The following is an 18,108-nucleotide window of genomic DNA, read 5'->3' on the forward strand; positions in this document are numbered from 1 at the left end:
GCGGAAGAGCCCAGCGCAGGCAGAGCAGCTGCTGAGCTTGAGCCAGAGGAGGGGGCAGAGGAAAAGAAAAGGAAAAGGAGAGCAGGCCCCGAGCATGGTCAGTGCCGAGGCAGCCCGGGTTGAGCCTGGCTGTGCTGCCCGCGGGGCTGTGCCTCGTCGGCCGGGGGAGGAAGGCATTCTGTGTCCTGTGCAGCCGTGGGGGAACAGCTCTGCTGCCGGGATGGCACAACTACAGTGCCACTTGGATTATTGCTTAGAGAAATGGATCCGCATTTGGGTTATGGCTTAGAGAAACAGATCCACATTGCAGCAGGGAGGCCCCTGGGAAGACGGGAGAGGTGGGCAGGGGCCTGGTGGGGGGAGGCAGCTCCCTGCCTGCTAGTGGAAGGCACAAATTGGTACCGAGGGCAGAGAGGGGCTGTGCTCTGTGCAGCGTGGCCCCCAGCCAGGAGCACCTCTGTGTGCCTCCCCCCACCCACAGAGCTGGCCTTGGTTTGCATAAGGAGTTAAAATCCGATCCTGGGAGAGCAGAGCGGCTGCAGGCAAGGCAGCTTCCCAGGGCCCCACCTCTGCAGGCTGCCATCTCGCCTGCCAGGCATGAAAGGGGAGCAGGAGGGTGTCCTGCCTAAGGCACTGTGTGGCACTCGTGGAGCTGGTGAGGAGCGGGGCCTCTGCTGCTCTGCTCGCTAAAAGAGGAAATGTCTGAGACCATGAAGAGCTGCAACAGCCAGAGGAGAAGTTCTGCTGGAGAACCGCAGGGCTCTCACAGGACGATCTTGAAGGAGCTGCAAGAAACAGGACAGGTTCTGCACCTCCTCGCTGGGTCACATGCAAGTAGTTTGTGAGTGCCCAGTGCTACCGGGAGGCAGCATTACTCTGCATGGGAGAGGCTCCCTGCAGAGTTAGCATGGGATGCAGTTCCCTCTGCTGTTATGGGAGGCCTTGTACAGGGTAGCCTTGCCTTACGGCCACTGAGAGCTCTGCCCCAATGCCAGCACACCCATCGGCGTGGGCGACCCCCCCAGACAGGCCCCCCAGGACAAGCTGTGCCGCTGGAGATCACGGTACCTGGCGAAGTCTGGGGAGCGGGAGACGACGTGCTGGAACTCCGAGAGGTTGATGGTGCCATCCTTGTCAATGTCGGACTCCTCCAGGATCTGGAGGGGAGGGAAAGGCAAGTAGTGAGCTCTGTGGCCGGGACTGTGCAGCGGCCCGTGCCTGGCCTGACAGTTCTCACATTTTGGATGAGCTGCTCCATCTCCGCGTTGCTCAAGCGGGACTCCTCGCCTTGCCCCGTCAGACAGTTCACCAGTTTCTCCAGGTCCTTTCTGTCCAGAGTCCCATCGTCATCAAAGTCTTTGGGGAGAGGAAAGTTATGTTTCAGCAGGGCCACAGCAACCCCAGAGTCACAAGCACCTGCGCTTGTTGAAGAGAGGGCCTGGGTGACCTGAGGACACAGCAGGCTCCGCACCGCACCTCTCGGTGCACGTCACTGCGCCAAACCAGCAGTTCCCACAGGGAGTTCCTAAAGCCACCATCCCCATGTGCGCTCCGAGGACATTGCCAGCCCTCGCAAACAAGGATTCGTCCTTGCTCCCCGCCGCGAGGTGCATGTCCCCAGGACACGGCATCCGCCCCCAGCATTACCAAAGATGCGGAAGGCATAGTAGGATTTGATGTCCGAGGTAGCGGCGTCGCTGAAGACGCTCAGCATATCGAGGAAGTCTTCAAAGGACATGCTGTCGTCCCTATCATCTGAGGTGGAGAACACCTGGCAGATCCGGTGCTGGAAGGGGTTTGCCTGCCAACACAGGAACGGCTCAGGACAGGGCCGGGCAGTGCTGGGCCGGCTCCCTCGCGGCAGACACTGGCTGCAGGCTGGTGCCAACGCCGCGCACGAGCGGGTACCCCACTCTGCCGCCGGTCCATCGCACATGGCACAACCATGCCTGTCCTGTCCCTCCCCGGGACAGCAGCCCCGCACTGCGGGGATGTCTGGGATCCTCCGCAGAACGGTGGGGACAAGGAAGCTGTTTGTTGGCACAGCTGATGCCTGGTGAGTGAGCAGTTTTCCCAGGTGACTGCTGGAGCAGTACGTCGAGGGCAGAGCACCGGCACCGTGGTGGGTAAACAGGGCCCTGCCCAAACACGCCCAGACCCAGGGAGCAGCAGCGAGTCTCGCTGTCTGCCAGGCACCATACCCGCAGCTCAGGCAACGTCAGGATCTGGCTCTTGGGAACCCGCGCGAAGCAGGCATTCTCCCTCTCCTCCTTTGGCAGCAGTTCACTGAACCTCTTGTAGGCACTTGAAGAGGCAAGAACAAGAGACGCTCTGTGGCGTGAGCGGCGCGGGAGGCAGCCCTCTGGGCACGGGCGACGCAGGCAGCTCTTCCCAGCGCTGCGCAGAGGCGGACGGCCCGTTTCCCACAGCTCCCTGCCAGCTGTGCGCAGGGCCGGCCCGGGACAGGAGCGAGCTGGCCTGGGTGCTCCCGCAGAGGCAGCGCCTGCCTCCGGGACCCCGACAGCGGGCAGCGGGGAGGGGAGCCGGCCCCGCTGCCTGCCCACCCAGGCGGCTGGGGCTTCAGAGGCGGGAAGAGCCGCCTCCGGGCCGGCCCCGCGCCCTGCACCAGCACCCCCGGACCTTTGCACCCCGGAGCGCGGCCGGCGGGGAAAGGCCCAGCCTGGGACCGGCAGCTCCCGCGCCTCGGCAGCGAAGGGGGGCCCCGCAGCAGGGCCGGGGCCCTCCACGCCCCCTCGGCAGAGGCGAAGCCCTCGTGGGGCCCGAGGGGAGCGGGGCCCGGGGGGAGCGGGGCCCGGGGGGAGCGGGGCCCGGGGCCGGCACCCCATCCCCGCCCGCGGCGGTACTTACAGCAGGATCTCCTGCTTGCCCAGGAAGGTCAGCTCCTGCGGGGAGAGCGCAGGTCAGCACGGGGCCGGGGGGCGGCGCGGGCACCCCAGCTGCGAGGGCCCTTGGCCTCGGCGCGCCTTCCGCCGCAGGGCCACGCCGTGCCGTGCCCCGGGCCCGGTGCCGGTGCCCCCGCACCTGGTACTCGCTCAGCGCCTCCCGCGGCAGCAGGCTGGCCGAGCCCCCCATGGCGGCCCGCGCCGCTTCCGCCTCGCACGTCAGTCTGCCGCTCCCATAGCAACGCCCCGCCCCGGGCCTGCCCCGCCCAGCCGCACCGCGCAGCCCCGCCCTCGGCGCCGCGCGCACGGGGAGGAGGCGGCGGTCGGTGCCCGCCCGGCAGCCGGCATGGCGGCGGCGGGCGAGGAGCCGGGCGAGCCGAGCCCCGAGGACTTCGTCTACGGGGAGGAGGACTTCGTGCTGCAGGGCGCCGGCTGGGGGGGCGAGCCGGGCTCCGCGCCCTCCCGCTTCGACCGGGCGCTGCTGGAGCGCTGGAGCGACAGGATGGAGCGGGGCTTCTTCCGGTACCGGCTGGGGCCGCTGCCCACCCGCGTCCTGCCCGGCCCCATGCGCCTGGTGGCCCAGCTCAACGTGCAGCGCGGCACCGAGCGCCGCCCGCCCCAGGCGGTGCGCAGCCTCCGGCAGCCCTTCGACCCCCGCGCCTTCAACTTCACCCGCATCCGCCCCGGCGAGGTGCTGCTCCGCCTGCGCAGGGCGGGGGGGGCCGGCGGCGCCGCGCCCCCCGACCAGCTCCTGGTGGCCATCAACGCCAGCCCGCTGGAGCGGGGCCACGTCCTGCTGCTGCCGGAGCCGGCGCGGGGGCTGCCGCAGGCCCTCACCGCCCCGCTGCTGCGCGCCGGGCTGGAGGCGGCGCTGCTCAGCGCCCACCCGGGCTTCCGCCTGGGCTTCAACGGGCTGGGGGCCGGCGCCTCCGTCAACCACCTCCACCTGCACGCCTTCTACCTGGGCCGGCCGCTGCTGGTGGAGTCGGCGCCCGCCCAGCCCCTCTGCCCGCCGCGCGGCCTCGCCCTCCTGCGGGGCGTCCCGGCGCCCGCCTTCCTCTTCTACGCCGCCGGCCCCGCCGGCCTGGCGGCGCTGGCCCGGGACGTCTGCCGGGCGGCCGGGCACCTGGCGGCCGCGGGCCTGGCCTACAACGTCTTCGCCACGCGGGGCGACCCGCCGGGGGGGGCGGCGGCGGCGGCCGGCGGCGGGCGGGGGCTGCGGGTGCTGCTGTGGGCGCGCAGGCCCAGCTTCGGCGCCAAGGCGGGCGCGGCCTTCAACGTGGCGCTCTGCGAGCTGGCCGGCTACCTGCCGCTGCCGGCGGCGCCGGTCTTCCGGGACATCACCGAGGCCGAGGCCCTGCGCGCCATCCGCGAGCACCTCCTGCCGGAGCCGCAGCTGCTGCGCCTCGGCGAGGACCTGGCGCGGCTCCTGGCGGGCTGAGCCGGGCCGGGGCCGGGGCCGGGGCCGGGGCCGGGGCCGGGGCCGGGGCCGGGCCCGCTCCTCGCACCGGGACCGGCGCGCCTGCCTCCGCAGCGGGACCGGCGCAGTCCGCCAGAGGGCGTTGCGCGGCGGTGGGCCTGGCCAGGGGGTGCGCGGCCGCTGGCCACGTGACCGCCGGGGGCCGCTCTGGCTGGCGGCGCCGGTGTCTCTATGGCCGCGCCCCCCAGCCGACGGTTGCGGCCCGTCGCCATGGCAACGGGGCGGCCCCTGGGAGCGGAGGCCATGGAGGCGGGCGGCGGCGGGGCCTGCCCTCCCTCTGGAGCCCCCCCGGCCCGGCCTGCTGCCCCCGGCCCCGAGCCGCGGAGGAGGCGGAGGAAGCGCAGGCGAGTGCCGGGAGCGGGAGGCGGCCGCAGCTCCCGGGCGCTTGTGCCCGTGTTCCGCCGGGACCGCGGGGGGTCAGCCCGCCGGTCTGCCCGCCTGTCGCTGGCGCGGGGCGGTGCCGCCGCAGGCCCAGGGGCCGGGCCCTGCCCGCCGCCATAAACGCCTCCCAGCCGTACCCACGCCCTGGCTCGTGTTCGTTCCCGGGGAACGGCGGCGGAGCGCGGAGCTGCGGCAGCGAGGGCCCGGCCCTGCGCACCGCCAAGGGTCAATGCTCAGCTGGGCCCCCCCAGCCCCAGGGGGGCTCTCCGGGGGCCTTCTGAATCGGAAAATAAATGCTCTTTCCCTTAAGTTGTCCCAATAATCCCAAGCGCCGCGCATCGGAGGGAGGACCCGTCTCCGGGACCCCTCCGCCGTGCTGCCTCACGGCGCACTGAGCCCCTCTCGGCCCCGGGTCGGGGTTGCCCGTTGGCTCTGCGGAGCACAGTTGGTGTGCGGGGGAAGGAACACTGCTGTCTCCCTCCCACCCGCCTGGGACAGGCCCGGTCCACTGAGCACCTGTTCTGTCGTCTCTTTCCGTTCCAGTGTTCCCTCCATCAACCTGACCAGCTGCAAGTATGAGAGCGGTAAGTCCGGGATGCTGAGGGAGTCCCTTTGGATCAGCCCACCGGCCACAGGGTCTTTGGGTGCCCGCTCAGCCAGGGAGGAGTGCTGGTACTGAATTCCCACAGCTGCTTTTCGTTTATTTATTTATTGGTTGCAAGCGACTTGGACCCCTGTGAAAAGCATGGAGTTTTTCACACTTTGGCCTGAGGTGCCCTCTGGTTTAAAGAGACAAAACATGCAACAGCAGTGCAAGCCCTCGACTCCCCCCCCCATACATCAGCATTTGCCATACATCTGCTCAGATTGGTGAGAAGGGTTTAGTTAGGGGCAGTTACAATGCAAGACAGGTACCTGTGCTGGGGGAAACAACGCGAGAGCTCTCAACTATTTAATGTAAAGCCGGTGATGGAAAAAGCAGGATCGGTACCCGGAACCTCTCCCTTTGCCGTCCATCTCCAGTGATGTGCTCCAGGGAGCTGGTTCCTTTCTCCTGCCTTGCTTTTCTTTGCTGCCACAAGCTGTATCTTAAAAGAACAGATTCCTATCATTTGATGGATGTTATTAGCCAAGTTGCTAGTGACTATTCTAGCACTGCAACCACATTTGCGTTGTTGAAGGCCACAGCCTGGTCAGCTGCTCGAGGAACACAGTTTTCATACAGAGGGACAGGCGCCGCCTGTTTCGCCTAGGGCCATGCTCGGGCAGTTTGGTGACGGGAGGTGGACAGGGACCCACAGCAGGAGGTGGTGTGGCAGCATGGGCACCGCAGGAACCAGAACGATTTCGCAATGGTTCCCAGGGTGCATTCACCTTCATTGCCTCCCCAGCCCTGTGAGAGGCCAAATTCAGAACTGGCACTAACACGAACCATCCCAGCACCGACCTGCTCCAGAGCTTGTGTGCTCTGCTGCCAAATAGCTTTTGATTTCAAAGACAAAACTCATACCTTCAGAAGACTTGTATCTGCCTGTGTGGTGTCAAACCCATGACGGATTCAAGCCTGCTGTAGTTCAGGAGATGCTCTGGGACCCCGAGGCATGTGGACTTAGGGGCCTGATAGCTCCCAGCATACCTGCAGCCAGAGGCTGGGGTGAGTTTAGCCAGGTAAAGTTTGTGCTTCTGACACCTCCTGAAGGGTCCCGCCAATACCTTGCATCTCTGAGAGTGGAACTGCAGCCTGGAGAGGTTTGTTCCACGCTCCGTCCCTAGTTACTTTGGGGATTTAACAGTCCCTGGTACTTACACCCTCTGCCTGGCCCCTTGTCATCTGCTTGCGTTGGTACAGTGCGTCGGGCAGCACAGTGCTGCGGGCTGAAAGAAGCAGGAGAAAATGAGGAGTGGACAGTGTACTGGACAGACTACTCAGTCTCTCTGGAACGCATCATGGAAATGAAGCAATTTCAGGTAAATGCCCCCATGTAAAGGCTGCCCAGCAGGGAAGAGCTGAGGAGGGAGGGTGAAATGGGGGCTGTTAGCGGAACGATGTGGTGCAGAATGAAACAGAAGTGTCCAAACTAGCACCCGTGCCCCCTTCTCTGCATCAGTTCCAGAGGGCGCAGGTTCACAAGGCGTTACTTCTGTTGTGTTGCTGGTACGGTGCCATCAGCAACACTTTGGCAGTCAGTAGTATGAACTGGAAAGCTGCCAACCCCTTTAGTGTAGCATGAAATAAATGGTTCTTGATGACAAACGGCTCCCTTCCTGAAGCTGTGATATTCTAGGGAGGGAGAGCTTCAGGGCTGAGATGGAACGAGCAGATAAATCACACTGGTGAAGTTCAGATAAAGCAGTAGTAGCGTAATCTTGTCCCTCAGCAGACGTTCAAGGCAACTGCTGGCCCAGCTTCCTGTTCTGCATGCCGGTTTCTCCACACGCAGGCTTTCCTCGGGTTTCGAGGAGGATCCCTGCTGTGCCTTTGCGGATTCTGTTTTTCATCTGCATCTCTTTCAGAAAATCAACCACTTTCCAGGCATGATAGAGATCTGCCGTAAGGACCTGTTGGCTCGCAACCTTAACCGCATGCTCAGGCTCTTCCCCAAGGAGTACAATATATTTCCCCGCACTTGGTGCCTGCCAGCTGAGTGAGTGAGATGCGTTAATGCAGCTGAGAACAGGGGTACGAAATTAGGAAGTGGGAGCCTCTATGCTTGACAGCCAGGGCTGGGATGGGGGGCCTCTCTGAGACTTCATGTCTTGGCTTGGGCCTTCATAACCTTCCGTGGAACTGAACAGGGTGTGGAGACACATTTGTAGTTTCACACATCTTTAATTCCTATTAGACTGAATTAGCCCGTGGAATGGTGTCCTCTGCAATATGTGCCTTGCTGCTGGGCAGACTTCATGCCGGAGGGCTAAATCTGGGGAGAGGGACCCACCCGCAAAGCCAAAAGGCAGTGGGCAAGCGAGAAGTGTAATTCAGTGTTTCGGTGGAAGATCTCTCTGTCGCTCGGAGTGAGCGGGAGAGGCAACTGCAGGGCAGCGTGGCAGGCGCCCTTCCCCACCCAGCTGAGTCGGTGCCCATCGCTCGCCCAGCAAGGCCACGGGACCGGGGTACAAGGCGGTTCCACCGCACCAGCTGTGATGGCTGTCTTCACAGCCCCCTGCACCTCTGCTGTCTGCTGCGGTAGAGCACACTGATGGCGGAGGGTAGTGGGAGAGCGCAGGTCACTATGCTAAGCAGAATACGTATACAGTTAGATGTAAACCATCACCGAATTACTCAAGCTTTGGGGCGGAAGGCCTGGCTTCTCTGATCATATACAGGCAAGCAATAATAGAAACATAGCTGAAAGAGACCAGAGAGCACTGGAAGTTTGGGTGGTTGTAAGGGGACAAGATACCCATCCTTAGATTTTATTCTTACGCTTTCCTGAAAACCTTTAAGTAGGGCTCCTGTCACCCGTTCTGTAGCTGAACTCTCCTCAGGGTTAGAATGATTTTCTTAGTATCTGACCTAAAGCATCCTTGCTGAAATATCAGCACTTTAGTACTTCTCTCGTTTGCAGTGGCCTTGGTGAACAGTGGTTTGCTGTGTTTTGCTAATTGTGTGTCATGTCCAGGAAGGGTATTGCCACGTGCCCTCTCAGTCTTCCTATTTCTGGAGAAGACAGACCTAGTTCTCTCATCTTTCTTTCCAGGCTGCATTTCCTGGCCTCTGATTGCTTTGGCACTCTTTTCTGGGATTTGTCCGGTTTGCTTCTTTCTTTCCCTAAATGTGGTGTCCACTAGAGAGAAGTTGCTCTTGAAGATCAGCCATGTAATGTGATACGGGAGATCAGTTCCTGAGCCTCTGTGCCCTGCATTAGAATGCCCTGGCTGTGGCCTCCTGCCTGCTTGCTGATGAGCTGGCATAAAAGGGGATGTAAAAACTTGTGACTTCCTCCTCCTTTGTAGCCAGGGCTTGTTTATTTTCTCCTGCTCTCTCTGCAGCAGCAGAGCCAAAATCTTACTGGCTCCTGTATGCACAGTGGTGACCGCTTCCTATGAACCTCCTGGTAGACGTGGATGTGTGCAAGTAAAAGGTGGGACCAGGAGAGCTTTGACAGGTCACACAAGGACCAGTTTGTAGCTGATGTAGATCAGGAATAGCTGTACTATTCCTCTGCTGCAGAAGTTTGGACTGTACTGGCTCACAGCACTGTAGTTTGAGTACCTAACTGTTATGAGAGAATTCAGGGGCTTTTTTTTTGCAGCTTTTAACAGTCACCCCTTCCTTGCACAGCTATGGAGATTTCCAGGCCTACAGGCGCGCAAGGAAAAACAGAACATTCATCTGCAAGCCGGACAGTGGCTGCCAAGGGAGAGGTATCTTCATAACACGTAATCCAGATGAAATCAAACATGGAGAGCATATGATCTGTCAGCAGTATATCTCTAAGGTAATGGGGACAGTCTCGAAATATGGGTGGAGGACTGCAGCCGCCTAGATCTTCCAGCGTCCCGCATCCTCCTTGTGTGCTTTGCCCTATGTCTTCCTGGATCTGCCAGGGGCACCAGGGTGGCTGCAGCGCAGCAGAGGCACGGCGGAAGCTTGCCTTTCTCCTTGCAGCTGAGCTGCCAAGGAGGGCAGATAGAGCGGCCAACCTCAAGGAGTCGGCAGCACGCCTAGCAATGTTTCTTTATCTCCTGTTTGCTCCTGCCTTTTTTTCTCACAGCCTTTCCTTATTGATGGCTTTAAGTTTGACATGCGTATCTATGTGCTAGTCACATCTTGTGACCCGCTGAGGATTTTTGTCTACAAGGAGGGTCTGGTCCGGTTTGCCACCATGAAGTACATCGATCCCAGCAGCAGAAACCTGGTAAAAAAAGGAGAGTTTCCAAAACACTCATATAGTGCCTGTAGGTTTTAGTCCCCAATTTGTCCTAGCGGCATTCCAGACCCTGAAAAGGCAGGGGCTGGTGGGTTTCATGGGACCCAGCTTTCTTCTTTCCTGTTCTCCCCTCCCTCTGTACCGCCTCTTCACAAGAGGTATTTCAGGAGTGTCTTCAGTAGATCTACTCCCAGACCCCACGTTTAGGCTGTTTATTGGCATTATCACAGAATCATGGAGTTGTGTCGCTTGGAAGGAACCTTGGAAGGTCTCAGTCCAACCTTCTGCTCAAAACTGGGTCAACAATAAATTCGGATCTCATTTCTTGGGGTTTCACCCAGTCAGGCGTTGAAAACCTGCAAGGACAGAGACCCCACGGCATCTCTGGGCAACACTCCTGCTGCTTCTTGCCTTTATAAGCGTTCTCAAGTTGGCACCATTCCCTGTCTGCCTGTGCTTTAGGCAGAAAAGGGGGACCTGGGGATTACCTGGTGGTCGTGGAACAGCCTAGGAGAGACAGGGAGGGGAACTGGGAAAGCAAGGTGCAGAGTATGGCCGTGCCCATCTCCGAGCAGGGGTCTGTAACCTGTAAAATCCCAACAGAAGATGGACGCTAGTGTTGGATTGCTGCGCTACGGTCATGGGCTGGCCTGGGGTACCCTGGGCTTCTGCCTATCTGCCCGCTTGTCCCAGGGCTGCATGTGTGTATGCCCCCCCTCACCCTGATACGTGCATGTCTTGGAGAGGTCTTCTGCTTTGGGTGAACAAAGGAAGAATCTGCAGAAATTTGCTGCAGCTTCTGTCCTGAGGAGTCCCTTGTGTACTGGTGAGGCCTCAGCTGGAATGGTGTTTGTGGAGCTGACTCTTGTGCTCTCCCCCCAAGATAAGGACAGAGGTGCGGAGAGGGTAGAGTTCTGTTAGCGGTAACTTCTGGCTAGAGAGGGAATCGCCAGCATGATTAACTCCCTGCTGCAAGTCACCGCCACAGAGAAGAGACAGAAGTGGGCAAAGTGGGTGGCTAGATTAGTGCTAATGGGGCTGTTTCTATTTGCGCTCTGTAGTTAGGAGTAAATCAAAGTCTCTTGTGGTTCCTCTCTCAGGATGATATCTGCATGCATTTGACCAATTATGCTATCAACAAACATAACGAAAACTTCATCCAGGATGACACAATGGGCAGTAAGAGGTATTGTCTTGTCCAGCTACTGCAATGCCCTGTGCACATCCTGCAGGAAAGCTGCATTTGGGACACTGGTTTACTTCCATCTTTCCTGTGGCAAACATGGTATCACAGGTCAGCTCTTACCATCTCCTGTCCTCCACACAGGAAACTGTCCACCCTGAATGCCTGGATGATGGATAACAGCTACAACACAATAAAACTCTGGGAAGATATTGAAGATATTATTATAAAGACTCTTATTTCTGCTCACCCTGTTGTGAAGCACAATTACCAAAGCTGCTTTCCGAACCACACCACTGTCTGTGCCTGCTTTGAGATACTGGGGTTTGATATTTTGCTAGACAGAAAGTTGAAGCCGTGGCTGCTAGAGGTGAGGAAGGAGTCTCCTGCTGTGTTGAAGCAGCTCTGGAAGCAGCAGACAGCTGAGAGCTGGCTTGTCTGGGGGAGGCTCCAGAGCAAGGCGTGGTGGGATGAACAGAACTCCTTTGATTAAAAAGGGCCACCTTGTTCACAAAATTAAACAGGCTATGAAGACAAGTAGCCAAGCAATCTGCTGTAGGCTAAGCGGGATCTAAAAGCCTGTTCCCAGTACACCCTCTCTAACAGCAGGGAGTTTCCCGAACCTTAGGACTCCCCGGCCTGTAACAGCATCCTGAATTTATGATAGCTACCCCACGTCTGTAGTCCTGCGGAGTGTGGTATCTGAATAACCTGCAGTGCGGGTGGGCATTACACTGCAGAAGGACAGAGCAAGCCACTGCGTGCAGCCTCCTGCTTTCTGTCGCTGTTACAGGGAAGAACATCCATGGAAAGTGTGCAGTGGGGCAGACCGGGGCCAGCGAGCTGGCTGCTGCAGCGCTTTCTGGGAGCTGGGAATTTCCAGGTTAGATTAGCTGCTTGTTTTGGCAGGTGAACCACTCTCCCAGCTTCACCACAGACACTCGCCTAGACCATGAGGTGAAGGATGCTCTTCTCTGTGATACCATCAACCTGATAAATGTGCATGCCTGTAACAAAAGGAAGGTGCTGGAGGAAAACAAACAGCGGGCAAAGGAACGGCTCCACCAGGCCCATCAGACTCTCCGTGCATCCAGGTATTGCTCTTCCCCATAGTGCTGCAGGTCCCCAGTGAGAAAAGAAGGGGCATGGCGGAGCAGGATAAAACCAAGGCTGTCTGTCTCCAAATTAAAGCTCCCAGAGGCCGTGGCACTATGTAGCCTCTAAGAAGAGATCTCCCAAGCCATCTGTGTCCTGCAAGGAAGAGCCAGGGCTCATCTCTGGGCACTAGGAGATCTGAGACGCCTGGTGCTCTGGGCGCTGTACAGAGTGATCCCCATCAAGCTGTGCCTGCTTGTCGCATCCTTCAGTGCCGACGGGCAGTGCCAGCATCCCTGGGCTCACCGTGATGCTCGCAGGATGGACTGCAGGACTGCTTCAGGGACCAAGAGCACCCAGGGGCATGGGGCCCTTCTCCAGAGCAGGGTTCCTTTCCCAGGGCTGAGGGTTTTCCTCCCCTTCTCTGTCTGCATGTCCTTTCATGAGGCCACGTTAGATGAGCCTGCTGCCCGGGCTTTTCCTGCCATGCAGGGCGAGGCAGTAACTCCCACCAGCTCCCATTTCAATTAGGAGACCTGAGATAACTCCAGGCTGGAGACGCTGAGCACATTAGCCCTGTACTCTGCCTGCCCCTGCAGCCTCGGCTGCTCCGAGCTCCACTCTAGCGAGGAAAGCTCCCAGCAGCATGCAGGGTGGCAGATACGCCTTGAATGGGCACCTTTTAACTGAGCTTCTCTTGTAACTGGGTTAGTTGGGTGACAAGGCTGAGGGGCAGGGTGCGAGCCTGGGTGGCAGGGGAGAGATCTGGAAATGCTTCACCAGCACTCTACAGGTAGAGGATGGAGAAGTGCAGGTTGCGTTGGTTCCCTGCAGTGGACCTATGTGAAACAGGCTCCCAAATGGGGAAGGACGGGGGAAGGTGCTAGCTAGGCCTTGTCCCTCAGCCAGGACAGCACCTGGAGCTTCCTATCGCAGCTCCCTACCTGTGCTTTCTTCCCGTTTGCAGACGCGAGGAGTTAGAGAGCAACCAGGCTGCCTGGCTGTCTCAGGCAGAGAAGTATGAGAACTCGCACCTGGGCAGTTACCGGCGCATTTATCCGGCATGTGGAACAGAGAAGTATGAGCCATTTTTCAAGCAGAGTGGCTCCCTCTTCCAGGAAACGGTGTCATCCAAAGCACGAGAGGAGTGTGCCAGGTACGCTGCTCCTGCAGAAAACCCACTCCTCACAGGGGTGGCATAGAGACCGCTTGCTTCTGATCCCGTCTTGGGAGCAACTCTGCTGCTTAACAGATGTAACTAAGCTGGTGAGAGCTGGAAGGGAAGGAGTCTGCATGTGCTATGTCACTGCAGCAAAGCAATTCCTTTTGCATGTACCCTTGAGAGGCAAATGCAATGCTCCATTGACTTTTGGACTCCGGAGGCACCATGTTGCAAGTGTCCTCCACCCTTCTGGCAGGCACAGCCTAATTCAAGGCCATTTCTTACAGTGGGGAGAGTCTCTTCTAAAAGCAGTCCTGGCCCATTTCTTGGCACAATTCTTTAACGGTCTATTCACTACAGAACAACTGACTGCAGTAAAATGTCCTGGGATTGAAAGCTTCATAATAGCCTTTTGCTATTATGGCTCTTACTGAACCAGTGACTAAGACTACTGTTCTATGGCAGGCAGCAACTGGAGGAAATCCGCCTGAAGAAAGAAAAGTTGGAAGCTGTTACCAGGAAGAAGAAAACGAAGAGGAGGAAGCAAGACCTGCATGGAGAGTCAGCTGGGGACAAATCCCAGATCCATAATAAAACCACAGCTCCTACAACGCACCTCACCTATAGAAGCACCAGGATGTGGGATAGAAAGGTACCTTGCTCTTGTCGCTGGTTGTCCATGGGGCTCTCAAAGGCCATAACGTGGCTCTGGGAACAGTGCTGGGCCGTGGATGTCTCCCAAGGAACAGAACTATGAGGTTTGACTCCCCTTCATGAAGTCCGGAGAGCTGACAGCTTGTGCTGGGAGGTACTTGAAAGCACTGGTGTTGTCCCTTCCCTGTTGTGGCTCCCACTGGGATCTTCATCCCACTTCATCCTGAAGACTGTAATTCTCCTTAGGGCTTGGAGCAGTCTGTGGCTTTGTCTCTCTTGCACGTTACTACAGCTTCAACTTTGCTGTAACCCAGGTCTTTCCTTCCTAAGCTACAGCGCATGCAGTACAACTCTATGCAACCCCAGGATATCGTGGAAGAGGAGGAGAAGAAAAGAGTAGATGCTCTTCTGCAGCGTGAGAACCTTATCCGAGGCCTGGGCATCGTAGATCAGCTCTCCCAGCTGCTCCCCTCAACTGATAGACCAGCCGACACCCAGAGATCCTGCACCGTTACCTCCAAAAGCCAGGTAACTGGAGATTGCCCAGATCCATCCTCCAAGGCCGACACAGGAGACAGCCCTTTGTGGGAGGATCGTGAGGAATGAATCAGGGGCATTGAGCATCTCTGGTGTGCCTCAGTTAAATGAGATCCAATATAGTGTTTGGGTCTGTGGGTTTTCGTACAGTTACTGACTTTGTCCCTTTCCAAACGGGCGTGCTGGGGGGCGTGCCGATCGGCTGTGTAGAGCCCCCGAGCACCCTTCCCCAGAAGATCCCTCTCCCCAGTATTCCAAAGAACAGACCACAGCGATACTGCCTTTTGGACACCGCTGTCCCCAGCACGCAGCTTAGTGTGAGCTGCTGCTTCAGGGCAGTAGTGTGATTCTCCTAGCTGAAAACAATTAATTCCTTGGTAGGCTAGGAGCACTAATGTGCTAGGAGCATGGTAAAGCAGCGCACACAGCAAAGAGGGACTGAAGGGAAGTGTAGGGATGTCAAAAAAAAAAAAAAAAGTAGTCTTTAGGTGAATTCTGCACTGCAAACAATGCCTCTCCCTAAGCACCTTGCCTTCTACATTACACACAGGGAAGGTGATGAGTTAGTGCGTGTGCCTAAAACCCTGTAGGGTTCAGCCCTCGGTCTGGGGCTCCCTCTTCAGAGTCATCCTCGCTCTGCAAGAGCAAGTGTAAACCCTCGGCGTTGCTGCTGCCACGTCCCAGACCGTCTGGAGGTGCGCAGCGGAAGAAAGCTGGGCTTTGCAGAGGATTGCACCAGGGGAACCGGGGTTTGGACCAAGAATTAAAGGAGATCTGCGTGGTTGTCTCAAACCGAGTCTTGGCTACCATGCTGATTCCCAAGCCAGGCTACCGGTGCCGCTGGTCTAAAACCAGGCGAGGAGGGAGCCTGCAGGCTATTGTCTGTGGGCTCCATTAGGCTACAAGGGCTGTTCTGGAGCACTGATGCTGGGTATCCTCTGCCGTGTCAGGGAAGGGCTAGTTCTGGACCTGCAATTAATGAAAAACTGTGCAAGGTCCATTGCCTTCTAGTAGCATCATCTGCTTCCAGAAAGGCCTCCTACTCCTGGCTGGAAGGGTGACACACCTCAGAAAGATGCTGACAAACTCAAGGCACTAGAGTTGCAGGAATTATTCAGGACCTAGGAGTCTTCTAGTCCCTTACAAAAAATTGGAAGTAGTCCATTTAATTTAACCAAAGAGGTCTAAGGTGGTATTTGAGCTGTAAGAACAGATGGTAGCTGCCTTTTCCTCTACCAGATAAAGCAGAACAGAACCTGAAACTGCAAACGCTGCCTAAAATCTGGATAATTTTTTCAGCAGTGAAGGATTATCTGGGGGTGGGTCAGCTCCTTCACCCTGGAGTCTTCCCAGCCTGCTCTGGCATTTCTTTCCACAAACCCTGCTCCAGCTCAGCCCAATGTTGTGGGCAGAGGACGGGAGTCTCAGCACTGCTGCAGGCAAATCAGGCAGGCAGCTGCCGTGACCCCTTAGATGATTTGAATTGGGGACAGTGACTGTGGTGTGCCTTGGGAAAAAGTGCAGGGCAATGCTTTAGCGAGTGCCTGTAGATGACTAGAGAAGACTTTTCCTTCCCATCTCTTGCCAAGGCTTCTGGAGCTAAGCTGCGGTCGCTTTCTTTCCTTCCAGCCGCAGTTTCTCTGGGACGCACTCAGGGGCCAGGAGGCCCACCGCTTAATGACGCTCACCCCCCGCTCGGTCCTGGGAGGTCCAGTCCGGCCTTTGGGACAGCAGTTCGTACACAACCCCAGAGCCAACGCCGAGTTGCCAGCCAGCCTGGGCTCGGATCCTGCCACCGTGGGCACCCTCTCAGTTCGAGGCCAGAGCATCCCTTACCATGAGCGGCACAAGATGCGGCAGGGCCTCTGGGCACAGAATGCGGGCTGGCTGCGTGGCCAGGCAGCGGGAACAGCAGCAGTTCCCCAGCCCTGCATTGAACCCGAGGGACTGCAGGCGAGATTCCAGTGGCTCCCTGGTGCTGGAAACAAGGCTGAAGGCCGTGAGTACACGTTACCTTCCTTTGACTCTAAGTGCCTGCATCGTGGAGGCTCAAGTCAGTGAGCTGGAGCTGTGGGCAGATGGTTGGGAGCTGTGGATGTCCCTGGGCTTGCTGGGTGGGAGGAGTAGGTGGGCTGGATGGAGCTCAGAGTCCCTGGGGCGCTGGGGCCCTGCGGAGAGGACGCTGAGCTCTTCTCTGGGAACTGGTGACCACTGGACATCTCTGCCCAAGGCCGGCAGTGTCCCATTTGCAGGGGTAAGGAAGAAAGTGGGTGGTTTCCCAGGAGCAAGGGTTGATGTGTTGGGATGGGGGAACGTGAGAAGCCCAGAAGGACTTGAGAGTGGGGTCAGAAGCACAGCGAATGGGACAGCCAAAGGGACATGTTAGCTGTGGGAAGCACAGAGGAGACACTTGGTGACACACGGCCCCCAGTCCCTCCCCGCGCTCCCACACCCTCATGGAGGGCGACAGCGGGCTGCTGACCTGCAGAGCTGCCGGTGTCTGCCTGCCCCCCATGTCTGCCTGTGCTCTTGCAGGTGAATCTGGCAGGCCATCCTTCCATGCAGGCAGCTGTCACCCGGGGTCCCCAGCCAGCGTGGGGAAGGCCTCAGACGATGGCATCTTCAGCCCTGCTGCAGTCCAGGAGCTTCCCATCACCTCCGCTGCCCGCGTGCAGCACACGGGTGCCTCGCACCATGGCGGTGCCTCGCACCATGGCGGTGCCTCGCACGCTCGCGGCGTGAAAAGCACAAGTAACGTGGCGGAGGGCACGCCCGTGCTCGGCCTTCTCCGCCGTCGGTGCTTGCTGAAGAGCCGTGGCTGCTGGACGGGGAGCGTCTGCGCGCCCTGACCGGAGCCTGGGCCCCCGCGTGGGTCCCGCTGCGCACCCCGGGCGGCACGGACGCCCTGCCGCAGGCCGCTTTTCCTCTGCCGGGGCGTGGGCTGCCGCCCGCCCCGCTGCCTCCGCCCGCCCCGCGGCAGCAGCCGAGCCCCCCCGAGCGGCTGCCCCGCTCCCGGCCCCTCTTCCGCCAACCCCCGGGCCGGGACCCCCGGGGCGGCCGTGCCGGGCATCCCCGCCGCGCGGAGCCGAGACCCCGCCGGGCGCCCGCGCCGCCCCCGCCGGGGCCGCCCCGCCGCCGGCCCCGCCCGGCCGCCGGCTCCCCGTCATGGCGGCGCTGCTGCGGCGCGGTCTGGGGGTGGCCGCGCTCCTCGCCGGGACCCCGCGGCGGGCGGCGGCGGCGTGGCCCGGGGACCCGGAGCCGCCGGACCCGGCGCTGGAGGAGGCCGAGAGGTGCGGGGCGGCCGGGCCGGCGGCCGGAGCCGGCAGCGGGGCCGGGCCGCGGCGCTCACGTCTCTTCCCCCGCAGGGCGCGGCGGCGGCGGGCGGCGGTGCGGCGGCGGCGGGAGCTGGGCGGGGGGCGCGGCGCCCCCGAGCGCACCCTGACCTGGCAGGCGATGGAGCAGATGCGGTGAGCGGCGGGGCGGGGGCGCGCGGGGGCGCGCGGGGAAGGGCCGTGCCCCGGTGACCGCCACCGTGCCCGCAGGTTCCTGCGGCAGGAGCTGCCCGAGGAGTGGCCGCCGGAGCGCCTGGCCCAGGGCTTCGGCGTCAGCCCCGACGTGGTGCGGCGGGTGCTGCGGGGCCGGGGCTGCCCTCCGCCGCGCCGCCGCCTGCGGCAGGACGAGAGGGCGCTGAGCGCCGCACCGGGAACGGCATCGGGACCGGGACCGGCGCCGGCCTCCGGCTGCGAGGTGCGCGCCCCCGACGGCACGCTGCTGTACCGGCTGCCGCGGGGCTGGGGCGGGCCGGGGACCGGTACGCAATAAACGGCTGAAGCGGACCC

General features: G+C 60.0%; 3 protein-coding genes across 3 annotated transcripts; 2 read left to right on the forward strand and 1 right to left on the reverse strand.

Annotated features, from left to right (window-relative positions):
- Positions 1-46: 46 nt before the first annotated feature.
- CIB1 (calcium and integrin binding 1) lies at positions 47-3,093 on the reverse strand. The gene is made up of 7 exons (XM_059823845.1): positions 3,043-3,093; positions 2,869-2,903; positions 2,202-2,304; positions 1,648-1,801; positions 1,238-1,356; positions 1,069-1,157; positions 47-785 (listed from the first exon to the last, which is right to left on the reverse strand). The coding sequence occupies exons 1-7, from the start codon at positions 3,091-3,093 to the stop codon at positions 764-766; spliced, it is 573 nt and encodes a 190-aa protein (XP_059679828.1). The 3' UTR covers positions 47-763.
- Positions 3,094-3,249: 156 nt separating this feature from the next.
- GDPGP1 (GDP-D-glucose phosphorylase 1) lies at positions 3,250-4,344 on the forward strand. Its single transcript, XM_059824151.1, has one exon. It carries the CDS (start codon positions 3,250-3,252, stop codon positions 4,342-4,344), a length of 1,095 nt encoding a protein of 364 aa, XP_059680134.1.
- Positions 4,345-6,620: 2,276 nt separating this feature from the next.
- TTLL13 (tubulin tyrosine ligase like 13) lies at positions 6,621-17,118 on the forward strand. Its single transcript, XM_059824152.1, has 12 exons — positions 6,621-6,732; positions 7,279-7,409; positions 9,050-9,206; positions 9,483-9,626; positions 10,739-10,824; positions 10,966-11,191; positions 11,731-11,915; positions 12,884-13,072; positions 13,544-13,730; positions 14,063-14,260; positions 15,905-16,268; positions 16,805-17,118. The coding sequence occupies exons 1-12, from the start codon at positions 6,712-6,714 to the stop codon at positions 17,116-17,118; spliced, it is 2,202 nt and encodes a 733-aa protein (XP_059680135.1). The 5' UTR covers positions 6,621-6,711.
- The last annotated feature ends 990 nt before the right edge of the window (positions 17,119-18,108 follow it).

Source organism: Gavia stellata, chromosome 13 (assembly GCF_030936135.1).
Source record: "Gavia stellata isolate bGavSte3 chromosome 13, bGavSte3.hap2, whole genome shotgun sequence".
NCBI classification, from domain to species: domain Eukaryota; kingdom Metazoa; phylum Chordata; class Aves; order Gaviiformes; family Gaviidae; genus Gavia; species Gavia stellata.

What these genes read in the sequence shown, in the direction of transcription:
- CIB1 (XM_059823845.1), bottom strand. Translation starts at nt 3,093, where the DNA reads ATGGGGGGCTCGGCCAGCCTGCTGCCGCGGGAGGCGCTGAGCGAGTAC. An exon ending in AGGCGCTGAGCGAGTACCAG is followed by an intron (nt 2,904 to 3,042) that starts GTGCGGGGGCAC and finishes CTCTCCCCGCAG; the next exon opens with GAGCTGACCTTCCTGGGCAA. An exon ending in TGGAGCAGCTCATCCAAAAT is followed by an intron (nt 1,158 to 1,237) that starts GTGAGAACTGTC and finishes CCTCCCCTCCAG; the next exon opens with ATCCTGGAGGAGTCCGACAT.
- GDPGP1 (XM_059824151.1), top strand. Translation starts at nt 3,250, where the DNA reads ATGGCGGCGGCGGGCGAGGAGCCGGGCGAGCCGAGCCCCGAGGACTTC.
- TTLL13 (XM_059824152.1), top strand. Translation starts at nt 6,712, where the DNA reads ATGGAAATGAAGCAATTTCAG. An exon ending in CCAGGATGTGGGATAGAAAG is followed by an intron (nt 13,731 to 14,062) that starts GTACCTTGCTCT and finishes TTCCTTCCTAAG; the next exon opens with CTACAGCGCATGCAGTACAA. An exon ending in CCGTTACCTCCAAAAGCCAG is followed by an intron (nt 14,261 to 15,904) that starts GTAACTGGAGAT and finishes TTCCAGCCGCAG; the next exon opens with TTTCTCTGGGACGCACTCAG.